Raw genomic sequence first — 26,662 nt, 5'->3', positions numbered from 1 at the left:
AACAACACCATAAACATTGTCAGTAACAGTACTTTGGTATCTGCAGTAACTACTACAATATGTTTTTAAGCACACCAAACGTCGTCATATGTTTGAAATTCACTTGAAAACAGCAATCTGAAGTGTTGCAAAACAGTGGTAAAAACTGTCCATTTGCATTGGCCGAACGGACTACTCAACGTATTATCAAAATTTCTTCATTAAAGCTGTGGCCGTTCGCACATTTGACTTTCCAACATTGTACGCTTATGTGATCCGATACACACTCTTATTTCGTTAATTTTCGATTCAACGGATTTCATCCCCAAAGCAACTTATAGATCCCAACTTACAACTTATTTTGCTGTGCATGTGATAATTGTAAATTGGCAAGACAGCATTATCGAGATTGATACATTATTCTTATCAACTTGTACAACTCACATGATTCAGGAGAGAAAATTATGCGATTATGCTCTGTCTGTCTGTGTGTGTGTCTGTCTGTCTGTCTGCCTCGTACGCGACGTGGTACCCACGCACAGTTATGTTTGTTTGTCTGTCTGTCTGTCTGTCTGTCTGTCTGTCTGTCTGTCTGTCTGTCTGTATGTGTGTATGTATGTTTGTTTGTATGTATGTATGTATGTATGTATGTATGTATTTTTTGTATGTATGTATGTATGTATGTATGTATGTATGTATGTATGTATGTATGTATGTATGTAGTATGTATGTATGTGTATGTATGTATGTATGTATGTATGTATGAATGAATGAATGAATGAACGTAAGAATCAATGAATGTATGAATATATGTATTTATGTGTGATGTATGTATACACAGACTGACATGGAGTTGAAAACTCGGCGTCCTCTGTCTACAGCAACATCGTTTTCATATTCAGGTATAGCCAAAATTCAACAAAGCAAATTAAAGTCAGGAGTTTGAACATCGTGATCAGCATCCAAAAAATTCAAAGCGACTGGCAAAGTATGATTAGAAATCAGTTACCTTGAGGAGTTTACTTTGTACATATCTTTTTCACAGGCGCAGGACTACAGCAGCCAGCAGACAGGTGTGCAACACGTATTCTGTGGGCTGTTCAGAGTCCCCCGGGGAAGACTCATCCTGTTTTGTCTAGGTGAACGATCGAATTCGTGTCAACGGTATTACGGGAAAATCACTGAACAGATGGCAACAAGACGAACAGAGTATTTGAACAAGCAATCAATGATTCTTTAGCTGACTCCACCGACGTAAGTAGCACCGTCTGTTTTTGTCCCGTCACGGGAGTTGTTTAATTACTCTTATCGATAAAGCGAAGATTCATCGGAGAGTTCGTGATGACGTGGTCCCAACGCGCATCAAAGGCGACGCGTTGGACATTGCGCATTAGAAAACAACCTCAGGAAGAGATCGAAACCATTCGAGGCTTTTGCGGAAAGTGAATCGCGGAGGTTTAATCATAATATAGTAATAGATTTATTGTATGTAAAAAATGACCTAGTTCCGGAGGAACATACCAGTTAAGGGTCACATTATCGTCCCCTGTTAACTGTAAATTACCACACAGATAAGCGGTTCGCTGTCATCAGTTCTAAACGAAGAAAGAAAAATGTTCAAAGTCACGCTACTTTCCGAAGCCGAAGACTATTTGTCAAAATGAGTACAGACTTCATTTCCTGTTCAAGATATGGAGCAATGCGCATCTGGAGAGCTATATTTTAGCCAGACGTCTAGACAGTGTTCCCTTTACACGGAGATCTTCTGATGAGTCGAAATCGTTGCATTGCGAGGGGACTTTGCGCAATGAATAGTTATAGACAATTTTAAGTTCAAACGTTTCGGTGTATGTGAATGATTTTTGCTCATCATCCACGGCATTTCGCAACACTGCAAGATAGTCACAAATAATTTAAAAGTATGGTTGGTGATCTTTTGTGGAAGTGTCCGATGCAAAATGTGACGTTTTAGTTCAATGGGTATCACAAAAGACAGAGGTCGATATGCGCATGGTTCTAATGGCTTCTCAGCAGGGTGTGGGGCATGGCGGCAAATCCCTTTTAAACACGCAAATGTTCCAGCGTGCCGGTAATTTTCAATGTAACATATTGCTCTTTACAGGCCCGCATTTCACTGAATTTGAACGACCAGAATGCTCTTATTGTTTGAAATATGACATGTCTTTCTTTTGAAAAAAATATCGCCCAGCTGTTCGTCTCTATTATGTATGCAGTCATGGGCATCGGCCTTTTGAGGGTAAAAATACCCTAGAAAAATACTCTTTTAGAATGACCGTCTTCGAATACAGTGCGCCGTTTAGAAACAAATAGTCCCTGTATATTTTCTCATCGTCTATCGGAGTTAATTGTATGGTCAAAGGTGTATGAAGATACATCATTTTTCTTAATTTCACTAAATTATCATAATCCTATTTTCACACCTAAACAACGATCATTCATGTATATTTTTCATCATAATGGCTTGGAGATTCGTTATTACTGTTATTACAGTAAATTATCACAGTATTAATATAACAACCAATCATCGAGTTTTTACGTGTAAAAGATAGCGATCGTCAGTCTTATTCTAATGGTACTCTTTCACAACGCTCGCCGATTTGGTGCATCAGATGATCGCATTGAACGCAACGATGGACCGTGATGTTTCAGTCGATTTCGGCTCACATGAGCATCTTACCGCCAACTACACTACGTCATCACTGACCGCTTTCACGAAGCTGGTCCGAATGATGGACTGTGGTATGATAAGGTACCGCAATGGACTGCTGTAAAATGAGATTCGTCATCCACTTATCTACGGCATCGAGAATTTAGCTACAAATATGACTACCTCCAAAGGTACAACCACTGGGAGCATGCGTCGTGGTCTTACCCAGAATGCAAAGAACGGAACATCCGTCACCATATTCGACATCGCTTTGTCGACAGTGACACCCTCGACCGTTTCCATCGTTACGGAACATTCTCTTCTTCTCATAGAAATTCACAGGTTTTTCTGGCATACGGAATCCAGCGTCTTTAAAATATTTAAATAATTCTGAGTGTATGTACCTGGTTCAGGTCACTGTATGTATACTTCCTCATAGTGAATGCGCCGATGACACTGTCCTATCTTTCACCAAAACTTTGAATCAGGCTCTTGTTCACTTTCTTTGGCAGGATTAAGGTTTAATGAATAATAAAACTTAACTTTAACACCTTGACCTCATCAAGGGGCAAAGGGAACAGTAATTAATAGACGATCGAACGGAGAAAGGCTTACTGACTATGCGTCATTGTACAAGGGGAACTTTAGAAGATTGCTCCATCACGTCAATACAGTACTGAAAAACTGAGAGGCTTTAGGTTGGATCAGAAGAAGTACGCGACTCGGCCATTAAACAGCTGAACGATCCTTGCTTTACTCACCGTCTTTTGAAGAAAACACATGTACACTTCAAGCCAAATCCTCAGTCGGGGCATTAACGCATGCGCAAACTGCTCTGTGGACGTTATCAGCAGGTTGTGCCTGTCGTTTGTGTGCATCTCATAAATTGCTTGAAAAGATAAAGTCGATAGTGATCTGTTCATGTTAAGCAAGAACAATTGCACTAAACCATCATCCAACATGATTGTATCACGGCTTTTTCAGTTGTGTTGGACTTGAATTCTTAAATGGTTGCCACAGATTTACCACTTTATCCGTGTCTAAATTCAGGTTTTTAGGAACTTCTCCGGTGAATGACCGAAAACAGGAAAAAGGCTGCTCGGTTATCGGTCGGCTACCCTTCTTTCCGTGTGGCGATGTGCACCTTAAGGCAAAAAGTTTATAGCTTTTGAATATAAACATCATAGCTGTGGTTGAATATTGACGAAGAAAATGCATCCCCGAAATGAAGGCCAAAGTCTCTCCGTTTGACGTAAAAATCAAACGCACGCTCACAACACTCGTGAGTCGAGAGTTCAACTATCGGTCACTTCAAGGAACAAGCATTTCTCCATTTTTGTTTTCGAAACAGCGTAAGGCTTTTAGCGTAATTTCATAGTAACATATTTTCCTGGGTAGCCGACAAGGTATGAATTCACACCGAGAAGAATTTTTATTGTCTAACGTTTATTGCAGGAGACGTTTGTATTTTGAATTTTCCATTTCACTTCTAATGAGCTAATGAGAGCCCCTGTGCTGTCTCAAACTGCCATTATATGAAAGAGCGCATATGCCAAGATTATTAGCTGGTTGATTAGGCAGTGCTAAAAGTATGACTGCGTAACAAGCGTGAATCATTTTCCACACACCATGGTATACATAATAGTGAAAAGCAAATAGAGATTTCTATGTAAATGATATAAACACGTTGTTCCGAAGTCAAGGTGATCAGTGTATTGATAAAGGAAATTGTGTTTGGAAAAAATCTAAGTGCTGAACAGTATTTGACAGAAAGCAACTTGGTATTTTCAATATATACCACCAGAGGAGCACTTTGACTTTTTGGCACGCATTACGCAACGTGGATGTTTTTTCCTCATATAAGTGACGCATTTTTATCTCAAGCAAAAAACCCAAATTTTATTTATAGCTTGATAAAGGTGAACAGTTATTAAAAATGTTATGGTATCGCCCACTGTTTTTTTTTCTTCTCGCGTGACTTAGAACCTCCGCGAGATTTCTCCTGTACGCGGCAGACCACTATTGGATAGAATTGCAAGTGCCGTATTTACACAGATGTTACCATTAGTATGTTTTCAAAATGCAGTTGAATGTTTAATCGTTGTGTTCAATGAACAAGCAATTTCGTTAGTTAACAAGGTTCGTATAATCAGGGTTGCCAGCCAGCTCTTTATGATTAATAACGGCAGCATAAACTCCTGTTGCATAACACCTACGTATACTAATTTCAGAGTATTACAAATTGAATATTGCTTTTACAGAAGATTGTCGAAATTTCCTTGGAACATGCATTTTCGGTTTTTGGAATTTTTAGTTATTAGATTGGACAAGATAACTGGATTTGTCGGAAATATTGTTCCGCAGCTGTAAACACCAATCGGTTCAAGAGTCTAGCCACTTTCCATTTGCTCAAAGGCATTTCAACAGCAATTGGCTCACGTTTGAGTTGGTCGCAATTTCTCTGCGCACACCTGCAGGGCAACACTGCGAACCATATTGAAATAGGTTGACCTAAATCTTTAAAGATGTTTTCAAATCCTTTTTAATTTTACCACCATTCTATATTTTGTCCTATCTTTCGTTTAACTCAAGAGAAACTATGAAACTGACACCAATTTTCTATAGGTCTGACTTTCGCTTTAAATCATCCTTAAAACATCAAAATTAAAATACTGCGGCCGACAAAATGTCTAGAGCACACGTGATCGTAAGACAGAGGGGAAAAAAGGACCTTCAAACACGTACTGTAATTACTTTCACATTGAAAAAAAAGATAACCCCAGCTTACCCTGGGGTCATATTCTATCTGTCAAACACACATGTCTGGTAAAATCTGTCACTATTTGATGGTAAATGTTCTTTCCAGAATTGGTTTACCCGATAAAGGGCGTGATAAGACCAATCTTAAGGGCAATTTTATATAACCCCTGTTTCTTGCCTAAGGGTGTCGCAGATGTGAAGCCGATAAAATATTCATTTTGAGATTGAAAAAGCAAATCATATAACTAGAGGGCGTGTCATTCAGGGGGAATCGCGTCAAGTCGTGACTTTTTTTTGATCATTTGAATACAAATTTTATTATGTCAGTCGTGACTAACGAGTTTCTGCCAGCAGTATCTTGATAACCGAAGCAGCTGCGATCTGGAGATTTCTCATTTTGGAATATAATTGATGATAGTTTTCCTCGCCAAAAACTCAGATACATATATTGGGGGTTTTGCCGCATGGGCATCCAGACCACAGACAGGAAACGGGCGTCCTCTTTCCAAACGAAAAGTTAAAGGGTTTTGATTAGATTGTAATCTAGATTTAAAACGAGAAGCGTTTGCATCTCCTTGTGGTTCTGAGCCTGTAAAACACGCGAGTCAGAAATAGTTATTGGGTAATGCATTTTAAGCAGGTTCTTAAGGTGGACATGCAATGCATTGTAAACTCTTCCGTGAAAAAGGGTATATTTGCCGATACAATCTCACGTTTCCTTCTAACGTTTCAGGTTAAAATTCATTTTTTGAGTCAGTGAGTAACGTGGTCAGTTTATAAATGTTGAAACTTTGTGATGTTTGTACAATGATGGCTAAATTGGTTTGTGAACACAAGCAATGTTCTCGTTGTAATTACACCTAAAGCGATCACTATAGGTTTCTAAGCTTGTCATTGTTAAGGTAAAATTATTCAAGTGTGACACCTTAAATTTTATTTTGACAACTCTGCTGTTGCTAGCGTAGAGTTTGGTAAAATAACTAACCAATGAAAACTAGCAAATCCAATGCTTACGGCCATCATGAAATGATTTGAACACACCAGGTGTGAAACGCAAATCTTAACCCCTATTCACCATGCTCTCTCTCTCTCTCTCTCTCTCTCTCTCTCTCTCTCTCTCTCTCTCTCTCTCTCTCTCTCTCATATTCCTCTCTCTCATATTCCTTTAGAACTAACTTGAGTTTTTACCAACCCAGTGTCGTTATCCTTTACTCTACATCTTGCACCAGCCGTGCATTCCTCCTCGCTGAGTTCTATCGTGCTTAGGTAGGAGCCCTCCCGGATCGTGGTGAAGGTCAGGTGGCGATGAGGTGTAAGGCCCTCAGGCTGCTGATGCAGACCGCCGATCCACGTGACGTCATTGATCAGCAATTCGTCGTTCAACCACGTCCCAACCTGAGGATAAATACAAGTTTGAAATAAAACCCATGCTATGGCACAATGATCGGTTGAAGGTCAGTTGCTGAAACGAACGAAACTACAGAATTTCAATCATACCAATTATGCTGCTAAGATATGCCTCTGAGATTAAATTGCGCGCATTCTTGTTGATGACGCAGTCAGTGAAAAAGTCGGACAAGACTTGTAAGCCGATGATAACAGCTGTTAAGATTAGTGCCGCCGTATACAGCCTATTTAAGACGGATCGATAAAAATTACCGATTTACGATTGCAATGACAGGGTATATCCATATTACCTCGAGCTCGTAACTCATCGTCGCACTGAAAACAATATGTAACGTAGCATACCACGTAAACATCGTTATGTTCATAAAATATGGTTGCCGCTAGACAGATACGCTATGAAATTCAGTTGAGTGGCGAGTTTTGGCCCACCAGATGCCATTTCATATCGAAAAGTCACTTATTTCGGGACTTGTTTCGGAGGAAAGTGCGAAAACGCATCCATCAGTAAGGCAATCTGGAATTCATTCCGTGGCGTTAATGTCACCCATGCGACTACTATTACGAAAGGCAATGGCGAAGGCAAAATAAGTTTATGAACTCTTATTTTAACTGCAAGAAACGCCTCGAAGTATTGTTTTCCCTTGCAAGACTTTTAAAAATTAGAAAAGCCTTAACGGCAGTCCTTTAATGGAGCATTTTTAATTGCAAAAGCGAAATAGAGAACCAATGAAGACGTTCAGATAAGGTAAGAACGTGAATTTATCACTACAGTATACAGCGGACATAGACTTTCAAATTCATTTGATTATCCGTATGGTGTGATCAACGTGACCAATCCATGTACACTTCTCAACCCGCATTTTATTTGATAGTCACAGCATTTAAGTAAAGATGCATATTACGATGTTACTGTTGGTGTAAAATGCGACTACACTAATTCGGAAGGAATCTACGATGCATGCAGGTGTGGCGAATATTCAAAACACTCAAAATATAGCTACAATACTTTTCCAGGTCGTGAACATTTGCGGAACTTATACTCGAACAATTTACTTCCCTAACAACAAATCGGTTTCTCAAGACATTTTTATGGGAAAAGGGAATGCTATAACCTGGACTACGAGAGTTTCACAACAAGCCGGAGGAGGTAATGTACACCTCCTAACTCATACGCTGACGCTTAGGAGTCTCGACCTCGCTCACACAATAATAGAGGAATATTGGTTTTGCTGGAGCCCTAATTCCTAAAACAGGTCAAAGTGAAAGTGTCACACTGGGCAAAATGATATACAACATTATGTACACATTTATTACATGCCTCGTATATCGAACGTCGCGCGCTCCATAGGATTCATGTAATAAAAACATTATAGCCCAAAAATGGGACTATGTACCCTCGGGGCAGGGGACCATTTGCCCTCCTTACGTCGGGCAAATAGTCACCTGCCCTCGGGCACATAGTCCCATTTTTGGCTATAATATATGGTATTACGTATACTCTTGATCTGCATAGATATACGCTTTGTATATCAACTTATTGAAATGTTCCATATACAAAGATATACGTTACGCATGCAATTAATGTTGTGTTCCACATACATAAATATGCGTAAACATATTGAATAATGTATATCAAGCATTTTGTCCATTGTCAGCTAATAGCAAATATGAAACTTATACATACATACATATATATATATAATATTATATATATATATATATATATATATATATATATATATATATATATATATATATATATATGAGATGTGAAAATATAAGGTGTTAATGTTAACAGGTTTGGAGCAGATTGGAAAAGATAGATAGATAGATAGATAGATAGATAGATAGATAGATAGATAGATAGATAGATAGATAGATCGGTAGGTAGAGAGACAGAGAGATAGATAAAACACATGATACCCATTACTCCAGTTTAACGTTTAGTGCATATCCGCAATACATATTTGACTGTGTTTGTCGCCCTAATCATTTCATCAGTTCGAGAAATAAGAGTCGAGAATAGATCACTATAATTTTGCTTCATAATGAAGACTGCATTGCTGACCTTTGGGTGTATTGATTTTCATAATAACTATTTATCATGGCCACATGTCAGTGTTAATCCGAGAATCTAAACTACATAATGTCAAGATTTTAACGCCATCATTTAAGTTTCCGCAACCTTTCCTCGGGTGAGGAATATTCCCAGGTGAGTAAATCGGAGGAATGAAATTGGTCCCGTCTGTATGCGATCTCGAGAGGTTTGGAGGGGGTTGGTTAAGTGAGCTTTGCTAAAGCAGCCTTCTGCAATTTATGCAATTTATAACATCATTATCTTCGGGGAATAGGCCATTCTGCGCAGTGGCTACACAATACAAAACATTAACTAAAACAGCAGTACACGTTTTCATAATCGGAATATAGGACAGAAATTTAATTCAACCATTTAGCGATTAGGTCTTTCTGCTCCAAATATTCTAGAAGTGTTCATTTATGAATAAATAACTCAGGCCTTTTGAATTAGGAAAAATATACAAGTACAGCTCTTGCCGCAAAAGATCAAAAACAGTCTGTTCTCATGTGGAATGTCGAGAGAAAGCAAATACCTCGGCTCGACTGACCTTAGAAAGTGTGTCGGAGAGAAACCACAGCGAACACCTCTTACGGGCATTTAGCGATCTTAATAGTCTGAACAGTAGGCAGCAATGTCCAGGGAACTCAGTTCTCGCGGGAAACACCAGCTTTCAGAGCTTAATTAAAGTACACGCGTGTTTCAATATTCCATCAGTCGCAGGTGACACATTTTTCCTGTGCACGCCAGAGGATACAGTTGATTTGAAAGTGAGAAACACACTTGCGTCCCGATTTCGACGTCTGCGACGACGGCGACGGCGACGTGTGCGAAGTGAAGGGGAGTGCAGAACGATCATCAAGATAAATATCCGTGTATTGTAAACAGACTTTACATCCCGCCAAAATGTATCAACTCTGAATGAATACGAAAAGACATGAAGGCAGTCGCGACTTAGAGATTTCATGAAGTCTATAACTTTATGTACCGAACAAAATCAAAGAAAGAGCAACCAGTCACAATGACCGTTGTGAACATAATAAGCTTGTGTTCATTTATTCTTAATATCCTAAACCCTTTTTAATTCCTTTTCAAACCCATAATCAGTCTAAATTTTTTCGCGTAATTGGATATTAGCTCAACGTAATACCATCCGTCATCGGTTGCTTTTTTAATGCTTAGTTAGATGACAAAAGGCCCTTGATGGCGGCTAATTAATTGTCTTTGTCACTGTACCTGCAGTCTCGTTGAATCGGGGGGACGGCTGGCGCAGGTTACATCGAAATGATTAAAATGGGAGATACATGTAAATTCATGACAGATGTTATTACCGGCAATCTCCTGCGGGTTCAAATCAGAGATCACTATCACTAAGGGAAAATGTTTTCTCAAATTTTCCACATTTGTGTGCCTTGATCTTCAGCTGTCTGGCTGCTCGAGCTAAAAAGTCAGACATGGATTTCCAGTTACTGGAGGATTTGCTGGGGATTTTTGTCTGTGTCATCTGGCGGCCATTGACTTTCAATCAGTGCTGATATCTATGCGCCAAATGAAAACTTGGAAACTGGTAGTATATTAAAATCTGACTTCATTTGTATACAGGGCCATGATACCAGTTCCTGGAAAAAATTCCACCCCGCTGTTGTAATGTAGTAACACGATATTACATTTTCAGTATAACCTTTAAATACTTATCTTGTCTTCATCGTGATACAGAGTTCAGATAAAAATGCGCATGCGTCATTTCGGAACATGTATCTCCTGTTACAAAGCAGACGTGTGGTGATGGATTGGTTTTTTTCGACAACGTTAAAATTTGCAATCTTCACTTATGACATATAATTTTTACCTTTCAATTCTATACATAACTGTCCATTGACAAAGGTATACCACTGTGATTTTTGAAATCTCCCGACAGGTCCTGCCGTGGGAACGGCATATGGATAGTTTTATGTCTTACTGCACAAATGTTCTCGATATGTAATGAGATAATTCATATTTTCGCTATTCGACCTTGATATGCTAATTTTATACCATTCTGCCATAAGTTTGGCTTTGCAGTGCCACCCGGTAAACACTAACGACGGTTGAAGTCGAACGTGTCGAATGGCACCAATTATCGTATAATTAGTGTTTTAACCACTTCGATTCTGGACCTACGTATTGATAATTGTAATTACGCAATGATGTATTCACTCGTTCCTGTGCAGTTACCATCACTTCTTCGCAAAGTACCTTGATGTTAATGAATATCACAAACTGAAATCCCTAACCCTTTCTCACTGATTTATTTGACTCTTATTCGTTTGATGAGAGTATGAATAATATAAACTATCTATTATACTTTTGCGATTGAATTTGTTAAGGCTTTCACCTAGCAAATGACAGATTTGCTGATCGCTTGGATTTTCTTTATAATACCTCCCTAACCAGCTGGCACTTGTCGACAATCAATTTCGACACTGTTATTGACTCGCATATAGAATGGGTTAGAGATTCTTTGGCACGGCATGCCGATGGGAGCACTGGGTGCTGTTATACATTTGATTTACGTAGACAAGTAGAAAACCGTGGTGTAGACCGATCTTCTGTTTCCCAACAAGATAGAAAAACGCCGTCTTGACATCTACTGGTTTATCTTTATTGATTCACTTATGAGGAAGACTGGTACAAGCTTCATCGATGTGTCGGAAATTAATTAAAGTATCCTTGTACTTGCTCGCTCAACTACAATCCCACTAGTACTCTATTAGATTTGATATAAGACGCTTGGGTGCTTTTATTTATTTCATAATGAATACACTAGGTCATATTCGAGCCATCAGGGACTTTGAATACTATATTTTATTATACGCTCCAATTGCTTTTCCAACAATCAAGGTTATGAAGAATTCTCCCTTTGTCCATTCATGACTTGTTGCCACCTCGACGTCAGATGGATGGTGTTTAAAGGGAAACCGTCGTCGGAAGTGCGCCTGAGCGAGTTTCTTGTTTACAAACAATGTATTTCATGCACGATATCTAGATGCACCTCATCATCATAGCTGCAACATTTCAATCACACGATGTAGATTATGACAGACATGCTTTAACTTTCACCAATCACCATCGTACCTTGGATACAGTGTTTACATAGGTCGTATGGTTTCCATACGACCTTTTAGCGTAGTTCCGAAAACTTTATCCCTTTAAAACAAAAAAACCTCAATGTGATCAATTTTTAATGGTAAGGGCATTGGCAATTCCCTACAAGTTGACCCTTTGGTATTTTGTTCAATTGCGGTTAGATGACACCGACCAACCGACATGTTTGCTGGAGGCGATGTCATTGGAAATTTACCCGCGTGCTCGTTAGACTCCGTTTCGCCCACAGCAACATTTGCGATCATGTAGAGGGTCGTGACCCACTTGATATTTTAAAGAAATCGACATGATTCGAGAAGGCCGTGATTACAATGAGTAGTATTACAATTCAACAGTATCAGGGGGAGCGGGATATCTTGACACGCATCCAATTACAGGCAGGTTTCTACACGATTGCCTTCACCTGCCTTGAGGGGAGACAAACTATATGGTATTTCATCTGTGTTGATGTGGTACTACTTTTTTCAAACTTTCAACTATTACACGGTTCACTCGGAACCCATTGGGCGGAAAGAAATTGTTGCAATTAGTTCATGTTATTATATTATCTTAAGACAGTTTTTCACGTGGTACTACTTTTTCAAAACTTTCAAATATGACACGATTCACTCGGAACTCATTCGTTGGACAGATGTTTTTACATTTATCTCATCTTTTATTTCATCTGAAGATTTTTTCATGTGGTACAACTTTTTCAGCAAACTTTCAAGTATCACACCGTTCACTGGGGACACATTCGCTTGAAAGAAACTGAACATTACAATTGGCTAGCACTCACCTGCACCCATTTGCTTGAAGCGTCTACATTCATGACAGCGATCTGGGTATTCAGCAAATATCCTTCCGCATTGAACACGAATTTGCTCTCTGTCGTTTTCAAAGTCTTTCCAGAGAGATATTCCATAAATTGTTTACTCCTTTTTGATGTTGCTTTGCCATCGTTCCAGCACGACTTCGGGGGTGTCATATCCACCGAATGGAAGTTAGCTGCATACTTATCTAACCCGTCTAGATATATGGTGGTAACATCTGCAATTTTGTGTTCAATATTATACTCTTGTGATTGATATTTGACAGCGAGCAGACCTGGAGGGAGATCTACTTTTTCATTTAAATCCGTTTTTCCTAGCACCACTTCAGCAGCGATCCACACATATCCTTGCCTCATCAGATTAAACAAGTTGGCAAGCCTCACGATTTCTTGAGCCTCGCTCTGGGAACAGAACAGCAAAATGATAGTGCAGTCGCTCTCCTTGATCAGCTGGACCTGCTCCGTGAGGTTGAGTCGCATGTCGATCTCGATTCTATCGCATATCTCCCACTCCTCGGAGTGACTGGCCTCCTCGGAACTCTCGGCAGCGAGCGCCTCCAGGGAGCTGATGAACCGATCGTGGTTCGGCAAGTCCGTGGTGACTATGATAAAGTGGTGCCAGCCGTAGTATTTCAAAAACGACATCATCGCCTTGCATTGATCACTGATGGAAGCTCCGAGATGTAAATATGTGGAAACGGTATCCTGGAGGTAAATAAATGAAAACAAATAAAGGGGCACACTTATGGACAGTCGTCAAGGTCAATATAGTACGGTCAAATTTGTCAGGCACCTTATGTTACCTTGTCTCGTTATTAAGAACCCAAGGTCTCACAACAGCCCGGGTATCTTTACCGGTCTGATGTGATAGTGGACAGTCTACTTCGAACTTTGAGTCATTTTATATCTTGCATTCTTTTTCAAACCTCTGCGTACACACATATAGCAACAGCAGTACTAGGCAAAAAAGGTCAACGGACATACTTTCACATTGGTTTCCCTGACATTATGGCGCGAGAGTTTTCAATTGGCGCATTTCGTCTTAAATCTTGTACTCTTCTCTAGAAGTACATGTTAAGTGAAATAAAGGGTTTATTACACATTGACAAACAATTGCGATTTTTCAACATGGCTCAAAGCTAAATATTAATTTATTAGAAGTAGTATCGGCACGCTTGCACATACTTGGGATTTTATTGACCTTGTTGGCTTCTTTTGGAAATGAATCATTCAAAACGTGATGAATAATTATTCATTTCAGCGGCGGAGACAGAATGATTACAAACCTCTCAAAACAATAACAACAACAAAACAACAACAACAAACAACAACAACAACAAAACAAAACGCAATGTCCAAAACAGCGATCCGTCACTCGATATAGGCATATAAATGAAAACAAGGTAACAAAAATGTAGTGAAACGTAACCCTCATATTTGTTTTCCAAAGTGTTGCTGATTATTAAGGTATGAGCAGATGCTGTACCTGTTGGTATTGAACAATTTTTCACGCTGACTCAACTCTCGAAGACCAATATTTCCAAAGATATAGACTCTTATTTTTCCTATAGAACGGTACTGAGTTTTCAAGTGCCACATATGCTCGTGAAAACGTTTAAGGATTGTGACCTACTTTTATCAGATAATGAATGCATTTCCATAAGTACTGACAACACCGTGAAGAATTTTCCCCGATAACTACTATGGTTATGATTCTTAAGTCCGAAATTTTCCCGGCAGTCACAAATTGCACGGGCTTTGAAGTCTGTGTACTCAAAAAGATTCCGTTCTCAAGAGAACTGCTAAAAAATCCATTATCTATGTCGAGAATGCAACACATGTCTCTAAAGGAGGTTCTTCTTCTACTCCGCTTCGTTTTCTTTTGAGATGTTTTTGCCTGAAGTAGCGTGTTCAGAACCGCGCAGGATAAGTTGTATTCCTCAGACATGCATTAAAATTCACACAAATGAATCGCAGCTTACGTTGGTTCATTGCAAAAATACTACAGGGTATTAAACGAACCACAACACACATTGATATCGTTCCTCTCTTTCGCAAAAAAAAATCAATAATGTGATCCTTTGACCCCGATGTTGTTCATGGTATTCCCTGCCTTAGTATGCAAACACATGTACGCATTCACCCTGATAGACACAATCACTGATTCTCAACTCAACATCCGCTAGAGTATTGGGAGGTGAGTCTGCTCATAACTTTCTCAACCCTATGTCAGGAAATCATCAGAGAGATCGGATTTCGATGGGCAGTTCCTCTATTCATGGATTACGTTTCCGATTCGAAAGACCTTTGCCATATTGCTAACACTTATGAATGGTGCACGACGGTCTCGTTGCCGTAATTTGCAGCGGTCTCGTAACCTTATTTTGTCATTGGTAATTTTAATTGTACCAAGCTCTGAAAACAGGTGTGCACCGTCAAACATCATATACATCACGAGAACAAGCCGCCCTGAATAATAATTAATATAAGTATTATAGAAATAATAACGCGAATAATAATAGGTTAAATTTCCATGAAAATTTCACTTTATAAGGGTATTTTGGGTCGAAAAGACCAAATGTGATATCGATTTCACTGCCCCATGTTTCCATGGTAACCATTTTAGGGGTTGAAAATTTCAGTTTTTCTAATATTCCATGAAAAGTTACTTTGATTGATATGAAAATTATCTTGTGGGGGAGTTCGGGTCAGATAACACAAAAACCAGAATTATTTTAATGTTTCAAGTTGCCATGGTAACTATGGTGTCAATACCTGCTGGTATCGCTTAAACTGCTTAGCGTCGCTTTTCCGACAAGCATTACCCCTTGGCTTAATGATACCCCCCCTCTCTCCGTACAGTATGATGCATAATTCGGCGCTGCACATACGACAAGTACAAGTCACCCCTATTGACAAAATTAAAATAAACAACACCTCTTTTTCAGAATTCCCACAGCTTCAATGAATTGTTGTTAGATTTCTATATAATACTTAAGCTTATGGCTCCTAAACTTGTAATAATAATAATAATAATTAATAAAGTATTATATAGAAATAATAACACAAATAATAATAGGTTCAATTTCCGTGAAAATTTCACCATAAGGGTATTTTGGGTCGAAAAGACCAAATATGATATCGATTTCGATGCCCCATGTTTCCATGGTAACCATTTTAGGTGTTGAAATTTCAGTTTTTCTAATATCCCATGAAAAGTTACTTTGATTGAAATGAAAATTATCTAGTGGGGAAGTTCGGGTCAGAGAACACAAATGCCAGACTTATTTTAATGTTTCGAGTTGCCATAGTAACTATTTTTGGATTGAAAATGTTACTTTTTCCCCTAACTATTAATTGATGTAAAAAATTGATAATAAGGGGTTTTCTGGTTAGCACACCAAAAAAAATCACACTCTTTTAATGTGAGATGTTTCCATGGCAACCATTCAGGAGTAACAACACCTTTTTTTTCAGAAGTCCCACAGCTTCAATGAACTGTTTTTAGATTTCTATATACTACTGTAGCCCCTAAACTTGTATAATAATAATAATAATAATAATAATAATAATAATAATAATAATAATAATAATAATAATAATAAAGAATATTTATATATCGCCTAAACTCAAAAGGGAGCTCTAGGCGAAGGAAAAAACTACACTATTCCCTAAAAATGCGTCTTGAGGGCATGGTGGAATGAATCCGTATGGTGTAGGTTAACAGGCAGCTTGTTCCAAGTTTTCGGCCCTGTCGAATGGGAAAAAGACCTTTCACCAAAGGATTTTGTGGAAACAAGTGATATTCTAAAATCACGTGTATATATATATATATATATATATATATATATATATATATATATATATATATATATATATATATATATATATATATATATATATATATATATATATATATATATATATATATGCATGGCTTGCTTCTGATCGGCTATCTTTGCCCCGGCTTCTGTTAACGTATGCTACAACACTTTGCGATACACTTTATGTGCCTACAAGTGACACCTTACCAACAAAGAAAAATTAACCTACTAATAAAACACAATGAAGCCTCATAGTCACATTTTTAAAAAGGTAATGCATATGGATTTCTGCTTTGTGGCATTAGTTCATTTATGACACAGGGCCGTTTTCTTTGACCCTTTATTCATTATAAAGGAATTGCATTTAATTCATATGAAACAATCAGCTGTTTGCTTTATATTTTTAGATTTTTATATTGAATCAATACTTCAAATATAATTCCATATCTAACCGTCAAACAAATATTTGGCAGTAGTAACGACTTTCAACATATGAAGCCTACAAGGGGCAGCTGCAAATGCTATATATACATATATATATATATATATATATATATATTATATATATATATATATATATATATATATATATATATATATATATATATATATATACATATACATATATATACATACATATATATATATATATATATATATATATATATATATATATATATATATTCAGTATGATTCCCGAATCTGGCACACACATAGCTGTACTAACCGATGTGCTGCATATTGGCAAGTGTCAGTTAATGCCAGGTACTATGATGTAGTACCTTCATGCTATACTAATCTGACAACGTAAATTGAGCATTGTTCTTTCATGCTGTCTTTATTAGCCATAACAAGTGATATTAGACAGGTGCATGGCTTGCTTCTGATCGGCTATCTTTGCCCCGGCTTCTGTTAACGTATGCTACAACACTTTGCGATACACTTTATGTGCCTACAAGTGACACCTTACCAACAAAGAAAAATTAACCTACTAATAAAACACAATGAAGCCTCATAGTCACATTTTTAAAAAGCTAATGCATATGGATTTCTGCTTTGTGGCATTAGTTCATTTATGACACAGGGCCGTTTTCTTTGACCCTTTATTCATTATAAAGGAATTGCATTTAATTCATATGAAACAATCAGCTGTTTGCTTTATATTTTTAGATTTTCAAATATAATTCCATATCTAACCGTCAAACAAATATTTGGCAGTAGTAACGACTTTCAACATATGAAGCCTACAAGGGGCAGCTGCAAATGCTGCACCAAGGAAGAGTATAGGTTCCGATTCCTGCTCACTTAACTGTGCAAAGTGTGTCATTCTATGGCTGCGCATAACATAATTCAGTTCACCAACAATTAAATTTGTATAATTTGTTTTATTTCCCTGCCCTGGCTATAATACGACGCAGCAGCATACATGTAAACTTGTGATCTCATTCTACTAAGGGTAATAAATTTCTGATATTTGAACATATTGCACCAAGCCGAACAAAACATGTCTAGTATTGAGTTAATACATTGAGACTGAAATTCATGAAATCCTCGAAGACAAGGCACGAAGTACAAGTACCGGCTAAGACTCCAGTCGCATTGTGAGTTTTAGAGGGGTTGAAATTTTCTGAATTACACCAGAAATATAAGAGCACAGCGCTGGTTTTGAAAAAGAATGTCGTCCATATAAGCTCTACCGAACGCAGTGGAATTACACATCCGTGGCAAACTAAACTTATTGACCTCGACCCCCTCCCCCCAAAAACCCGAATGTTTGTAAGTGCGAAAATTTAACGACAAAGAAATCATGATTTAAACTTACCGCAATGCGATAATTTGATGAGATGGGGTTTTTTAGCAGTTCACCCCCCTCCCCAATGTGCGGGCAGATTTTTGAATGATTTATTTCAAAACGAAATCTTAATGCTGAATGATTATCATGCATAAACACGGTTTTAATATCATACGGGGCTAATTGGCTCAGGCTAATTGAAACAGAGCTGACGCCCACTGAAAGCAATGACTTCCGTTTATCATGCACGTGCTTTAATTATTCATGGTCGCTAAATGAAGATTATGACCACAATCACATGCATTAATGACAATACGAATACAATCATGACCTGAAATTCGTGTGGCAAGAGCGAAAGTCTTTTTCTGTCAAAAACGTACAAATACGGCGTCAATTTTTCCCCCACATGGTAGCGAAATATACTGAAAAATACATGCGATAGCAAGATGTGAGGTAGAAAAGACAATCTTTATATGAAGAGGGTTTCAACCTCAACTATATTTAGTTGTGGAGACGTAATTACTTATTACCACGTACAAGTACAAATAAAACAATCACTCATACAAAGTGACCTCGGCTTGATTTTTATCTTTGCTATTTGTCAGTAAAAGTTAAGCTCTTTTGCGCTGCCTGAGGCACATAATATAAGCCCATTATTCAACAGGCCAGGATGACACATCTATTGACACTGTGCATTGTCACGTCAACAAACGCGTTTCAGTTCAGATGGCGGCTCATTTTTGCCTCGTTATGGTCTATGCATGGTCACTCAACCATATAAAATGATAGAATCACCTACGGGCTGATAAATCATGTTTAGAGCGAGAAGATGTATGGCGTGATCGTGCCACATGTAGCTGTCACACCTACTCGGACATTATGCCGGGTTCGTTTCTTTGGCACCATTTTACTACTGGTATAGCCACAAACTGATGACGTCAAAATCGCCGTACACAAAACACAGACCCCCGTATTTGCGGCACTGACTAACTAATAAGATTAAAATAATATAAATGTGCACTTTCTTCAAATCACTGTCACAATTTCCGACTGCTTAGTTTTTGTATCGGGTGAAGTACAGTGGGGGCCAGGAATTGGGGTTAGCTGACCAAATTGTCGGAACGGAGCGAGCGAAGCGAGCGGAGTTCCGACAATTTGGTCAGCTAACCCCAATTCCTGGCTCCCACTGTGCTTCACCCGACACAAAATCAAGCAAATGAAGACCATCACAGACTTTTTAGGGTTAGGGTAAGTTAGTTCATGTGATCGCGGCAATAATTCCGTCTCATTCCAGGTACAATATGTCCTCTCTCACGTTTTATTCAGCAAATTTCTTATCATGTACAAACTGACCCCGACGGCAATGGCCATATTGACCCCTTTTCAATACCGCACTTGCCAAAGATGGCATCATCTTACGTAACAGAAACCAGCGTACATTGAAATGCAAATAGCAATCGATATGACGGCCCCAAAAAACTTTCTCTGCTTTCATTTGCATACTTTTCTGACACACTAAAATTCACACCTGCATGGTTTCACCGTACACTATAAAAAGCCGGCATAGGCTGCACACTGTCTCTTGCTGGCTGCTTTGCTGCTATCAGAAATATTAGACGAACCTGATAGCTTTCACTATTTTTTCACTATAATTTCAAAGGCATACAATATACGTAAGTCAAACAGTAATAATATTCGTCACCAGGATTTCGGTTTTATACTCAATAATGCACTCCTGGCGCTGTAATGTTTCATGCATTCCTATCTTTTCTCTTTTAGATACACCATGGCACAGCGTGCAGTGTTGGGAGCAATCGGTTGTTCTTTTCCGTTATTCGTGATTTATTTCTTCAAGTCACGCCGGATGAACAAACCGCTGTAGAATGGTGTCAAAAGAATGGCCTGTTACACAAGAGGCGCAACTGTCAGTGCGGCAGAGATATGAGGTTGCGTCGCCGGAGTGGCCGGGATACATACCATTGGTGCTGTCCCGACCGCTCTTGCGGCGCGGCTATTTCAGTCCGCACTGACAGTTGGTTTCATTTATGCCATTTACCTTTTGTCACCATTCTACAGTTGATGTATTTTTGGTGTTTTAAGTTTTCAGTTACTGATACTTCTTTTCAGTTGTCCATCTCTTCAAAATCTGTTGTGGATTGGTTTAATTTCTGTCGTGAGATTTGTTTTCTTTATCTTCGCGATCATGCCTCCGAACAGGTTGGTGGCCCCGGCTGTATTGTGGAAATTGATGAATCTAAGTTCGGAAAGTCCAAATACAGTCGGGGTCGACACCGTGATGGACACTGGGTCTTTGGAGGCATCGATCGCGATTCTTCAGCTTGCTTTCTCATTTCTGTTGACCGGCGTGATGCGAATACCTTAATTCCTTTGATTTATCGATTTGTTCGTCCAGGTTCTACTATTATTTCTGATGAATGGAGGGCTTATTCTTCGTTGTCCAGGTCTCCTCAGTTCTCTCATTTGACCGTTATCATTCTCTTCATTTTGTGGATCCTCAAACCTTCGCCCACACCAACACCGTGGAAGGCATGTGGATGCATGCCAAGCGAAGGGTGGGGTACACATCTTCAGATTTATTTCCAACTTATCTTTATGAGTTTATGTGGCGGAAGCGTTTCGGCGATAAAGCTCACGCGTGGATGTCACTTGTTCAACATATTTCAGTTCTTTATCCTTTCAGTTAACAGCCCCTTCATCGACCCTACACTGCACTTTAAACAGCTAGCGTATTGTGCCAAAGTTTTCAGATGGTGTCAAAACTAAAACGACAAAGTCAACAGTTCAGGAGGCCACTAACGTCGATGTGATGTGTGACACTGGTAATGCACAAACCACATGAAGAAATGAGTTCATACTACTGACAATATGGACGCTACATCATATTGGTAGCGGATTTTGTCTACTTCTGTACTTCATGCACTTCGTCAATTGGTAGAAAACCGAAGTAACAAGCCCCTGATAGTGACTGTATGGACCGTGCATTGTGACATTGACAGCCAATTTATTTTTCGCTTCAGTACTGAATTGACTTCGTCATTTGGCGGAATTTTATAATGTAATTGTCGTAGTATGTTTCACGAATTGTTCTTCACATTTTCATCCACAATAGGAATGAAACATTGCATTTCACATATGCTAACTGATGAACATCTTTTATATGAAGTATATTATGTCAAAAATGGAACACATATCTTTTATATTGTAAAAAAAGGCAGCAAACAATTCAACAATAAATATCAAACACACATGTAACAATAAATAAAGTATCTTAAAGAAGCTACAGTTTTTCAATAACTGTGTGAATACACCAAAAATATGGGAAAAAATCACAAAATTATGTGCACAACAAAGACGAAAATAAAAAAAATCAACACAAACAATAAAGAAACGAATACACTACCATGAATTCAATAAAAGAAAGAAAATACGTAAATGAATTTAAATGTGCATTAAATGTGAACATTATAAATTAACCAGTTCCTGTTCACCATTATCTACTAATGTTTATATTAACATTGCATCCCCTTCCTGCAACTTGTTCTCGTGGAGTACAGGTTATAGGTATAGTGTTTCACATGCTGAAGGTCCTGGGTTCGAGTCCCGGCGGTAGCATAAGATGTTATAAAAATATACTAACTTTATAATTAATGCTTTCTCTCTCTCGCTAAACAACTGTTTCTTCCACATAGGTGTATAGATGGCTGAAGAAGATATAGACATAGACATAGATAGACTTGAGATAGTAGTAGAATTAGAGAGAGCATAGACAGCAATAGTGAAAATTGGGACCCTTCTTTTCAATCATTTCCCCCTAAGTTTCCAAGCCCCCATTCCTAACTCTTACCCCAAAATAATTTATCGCCCCTTTTAGAACGTAACCTTTGACCTCATTTCCATAAGTACGCACATCTTTGACGTCATCAGTTTGTGGCTATACCACTTGTAAAATGGTGCCGTTCTTTTGATGTACTGACTGTTGGCTGCGTGAAGATCTCATACTAACCTCATTATTTAAATCCCATGTGATGGCCATGTTATCAGAACTGAAATGGATTCATCATTCTTTCCCACTCTGTGACCTCATTCACTTTATTTTATTGACACGTTATTGAGTGACGTAGACGTATTTTTAACAATCGTCTGTGAAAGGAAGGGTGTAAATTTAATATCTGGGCCAAACAGTTTACAGTTGTAATTATTGGAATATCACTACTTTGATTTGCATCTTTTAACAATTAGCTTAATAGAACAACTCTTTTGTTACAGTAGAATGTGTTACGGGGACAGTCATTCGTACTCTCAAGTTTTTTTTCCGATTCTTTTCCGGTCTGCCATTCGTGGGTGCTCATTTTAAGGCTCTTGGTGTAAGAGGTTTTACTTTTTCGAAAATCAAAAGTTGTATTTTTCCCTGTAGACTTAAAATCTAGATTGTGGCCATTTTGAATTGCGAATATCGTTATGTGTTTGGTAGTTTGCTTTTCTAGTACCAAATTTACACGGCGATTCTTGGTTTACATTCTTGATATGGTTAGAGAATTTTCGAAAGTTACCTCGAGAGAAGTTTGGCCAAAAAAATTCCGTCTTTCACCTTCATGGCGATGCTACCATAAGTTTATAAGTATGATGCTCTTGGTGTGCTATGACTTTGTTGTTGAGATGAAGTCAGGGGATTTTTAACACACAGAATACATCAATGTATGAAAAATCAATACTTCCGTAACTTCTTGTGTCTGACTGTGCTAGATAGGTATGATTAGACGAAATCCCAGAACATTTAGGGTGCCAATCATATACGCACTCCAAACATATCTCTGATGTTCAGCTGTCAAGTATGAGCAGTGAACTTCTAGAATATATACGAAAACAACAGCTTACTCAGTTGTCAAGTATGCACAGTAAATTTTGAGAGTACATTATGAAGACAACCGCTGAATCAGTGATAAACTACGACGCATCTTGGTTTTATGTATCTTTAAAATGAAACTAGGAAACGGTATTTGAAATAACGTGAAACACGGACTGGTTAACAAGTAATGTCAAATTCATTGTTCGTCCCATTTTTCAGATACTCAATCCTTTGTAGTCTGGAAATCGACGTTGCTATTTGATAACAAAGGAAATAAGCATTGGAAGGCTAAATTATGTATACTGCTCAATCTATCGTATTCAGCTGGTACGATATAGGAATCATTTAAGTTATCAAACATGTATTCGGGTCCTTTTTGAAGAGTTATCATTTTTCAAAATATTGATTAAGATCAACGGAACATAATGCCATATTTGAAAGTGTCGAGCTCATTCAATTACATTGTAAAATGTCTGTTCAAAATGAAAAACGTAAACGACGGCAAAACATGAAAAAATTACAAAGGCTTATATCTTCCAATCGGCTTTTAATAATCTCAAAATTATGATCTCAGCAAAATCTGTAATATAAGCAAACTATACACTGTGTGCATTGTCTACCAATATCCGTTGTTGTTTTGCGAGAGCTGGCTCTTGAAATCAATGATTTACTGATGATTAATTATCAAAAATACACGTTCCTTGAATTCCGCGAACGACAACTGCTCTATTTATGATGAACTCCATATATTTGATCATTATCGAAAAATGTTAATTGTCAATTTGCCTTGACAATTCTTGGAGAGAATAAGCTAGAATTTCATGACTAGTCAGACTGATAAAACATTGATAAGTTCAAGAAGCATGTCTATCTATCTATCTATCTATCTATCTATCTATCTATCTATCTATCTATCTATCTATCTATCTATCTATCTATCTATCTATCTATCTATCTATCTATCTATCTATCTGTCTGTCTATCTATCTATCTATCTATCTATGTCTGTCTGTATATATATCTATCTATCCGATAATGATCAAATACATGTGTTGGCAGTGCGATTCTATTTGTAAACTTTTGAAAAATATACGGGTAACGGTTTAGTGCTCGTTCATCATTGAATTATATGCGTAGTTAAATGGGTCAGTGAAAAGGATATTTGACATGATGCAGATGTGCACGATGTCAGGAAATTTAACCTTACAATTAATAACAGTTGTAATTACATCTCATCTATCACAATCTGAAAAACGGCTGGTCGCAACGTTACATTTAAAGTTCCTGAAACGACACTTGCACTCACTGTTCGATAATACGGTAATTTTTCGTCTGGTTCGAACTTACAACATACAGCATCCAGTCACGCAGCAGAGAAGCAACAGGCAGAACCGCTCGGCCAAATACCCACTCTCAAAAAGAGTGGTTCAATAACCGAGCTAAGTTCTTACAATATTTCTGACTGCGACCCCTCCACACGTTGTAGAGTTCGTACTCACGCTCGTACACTCACTATCACACATCACACACAAACTTCATCGAAGCAATGAATACATTCAATAAGCTGAGTTCATGCAATGAAAATCACAAAAAAAAACCAAAATAAACAAAACAAGGATATATAGATTCTTGTACAATATCTGAATACTAGAATAGCTCTCGACGTCAACTCTGAGAAAACATCAATCTTTTCGTTCTACGCCGGCCAAAAACATAGCATTGCATATGATTTGCCGACAATGACGCAAAATGGTATATTTTATTACTTATATCGATATACCCGCAAAGTTTTCAGTTTAAGCGTTATAACTAGAATGTGACACTCCTTTAGGTGATATATAATTATAAGAAATGACAGTTTATGAAATCCTATATGACACTGTATACGACAAACGAACAGTATTGTGCATTTTGGAAACTCGGTGTCTGCAAAATTTCAAAGTTTCATTACCACACCTTACCTAATAAAGTTATGAAGACATCTCCTGTTTCATATTATTTCAAAAGTGTTTATTATATGACCAACGACAGACGAAATCGGTAATCCGTCTATTCAAACTTCCAAGACATAGAGGAGACCGTCTGTATGTTGCCATAGTTTATGTTGCCTTCGTTCATGATATACCGTACAGGAAAGTACTCTCAGGACATTCTAGGGTCAGAGGTTCTGACGCTCTTGAAGAGTAATCAGACCGCATCCTTCTAAATCCGATGATCCGCTCGTCTCGGAAACGTGTTCTAACACCAGAATGAAACATGGTAAAATCCGACGTTTTACTATAACTGAATGCCATCACAAACTAAAGCCGAAAACACGCACGCATATATATATATATATATATATATATATATATATATATATATATATATATATATATATATATATATATATATATATATATATATATATATACATATATACATTCATACATACATACATACATACATACATACATACATACATACATACATACATACATACATACATACATACATACATACATACATACATAGTGAAAGGTAAATGCTATCCAACTGATTTCCATTAGCCGAAGGTCAAACGCTTGTGGAAAATTTGTGTTTTGAAACTATCAAAGGGACAGTTGATTTGCAGTTCGTCGAATTGTGTCGATCGTCACAGGCTGGTTTTCAACTTTATCGATGACTATCGAACGGGTGAATGCAGCAGCTGGTCGAGCTTTATTTTTGCTTTTACCTTAAAACTATCAATTAAACTCAAATTTAACAATTGGTGTTTTGTTAACCTTTACAAAAAGATAAGATAATTTAGCAATTTTTAGATGAATAATGCTAATGATTAGTGTACATTGCTTGTTTATTAATCGTGCTAATGTATTGCCGGTGATGAGTCAGGACAATAGTTGCATAATATTGATGCATGTGTAGCTCGAAAAATGTGCAAGGTTTTCAATATCTGGGGTTTAACCTTCCCTCAGACATTATTTAAAATAGTGTGTTGTATTGTATCGACACAAGACAAAAATAGCAGACCCTCTACATCACAAACGAAATTAACAACAAGGTGGAATGTTCGTTAGATACTGTATGTATGTCTGTCTGTCAGTCTCCTCGTACGAAACGTAAACGTAACGAAACGTAACGTATGTATGTATGTATGTATGTATGTATGTATGTATGTATGTATGTATGTATGTATGTATGTATGTATGTATGTATGTATGTATGTATGAATGTATGTATGCATATATATATATATATATATATATATATATATATATATATATATATATATATATATATGCGTACGCCTATATTTGTGTGTGTTTATAGATGCATGTGCATATAATGTTTGTT

At 37.7% G+C, this 26,662-nt stretch overlaps 1 protein-coding gene across 2 annotated transcripts in view; it reads right to left on the bottom strand.

The window, feature by feature from the left end:
- Positions 1-26,662, bottom strand: part of LOC139151162 (glutamate receptor ionotropic, NMDA 2A-like) — a 109,971-nt gene that overhangs the window by 11,847 nt on the left and 71,462 nt on the right. For both annotated transcript variants that reach the window (XM_070723755.1, XM_070723754.1), the window contains 2 exons: positions 12,811-13,548; positions 6,600-6,802 (listed from right to left, as the gene is read on the bottom strand). In XM_070723755.1, the coding sequence (XP_070579856.1) occupies positions 6,600-6,802; positions 12,811-13,548 (941 nt within the window). The remainder of the gene's footprint in view (positions 1-6,599; positions 6,803-12,810; positions 13,549-26,662) is intronic.

This window comes from Ptychodera flava, chromosome 15 (assembly GCF_041260155.1).
Source record: "Ptychodera flava strain L36383 chromosome 15, AS_Pfla_20210202, whole genome shotgun sequence".
In the NCBI taxonomy this organism is placed as follows: domain Eukaryota; kingdom Metazoa; phylum Hemichordata; class Enteropneusta; family Ptychoderidae; genus Ptychodera; species Ptychodera flava.
This window is presented reverse-complemented; position numbering and strand designations above follow the sequence as displayed.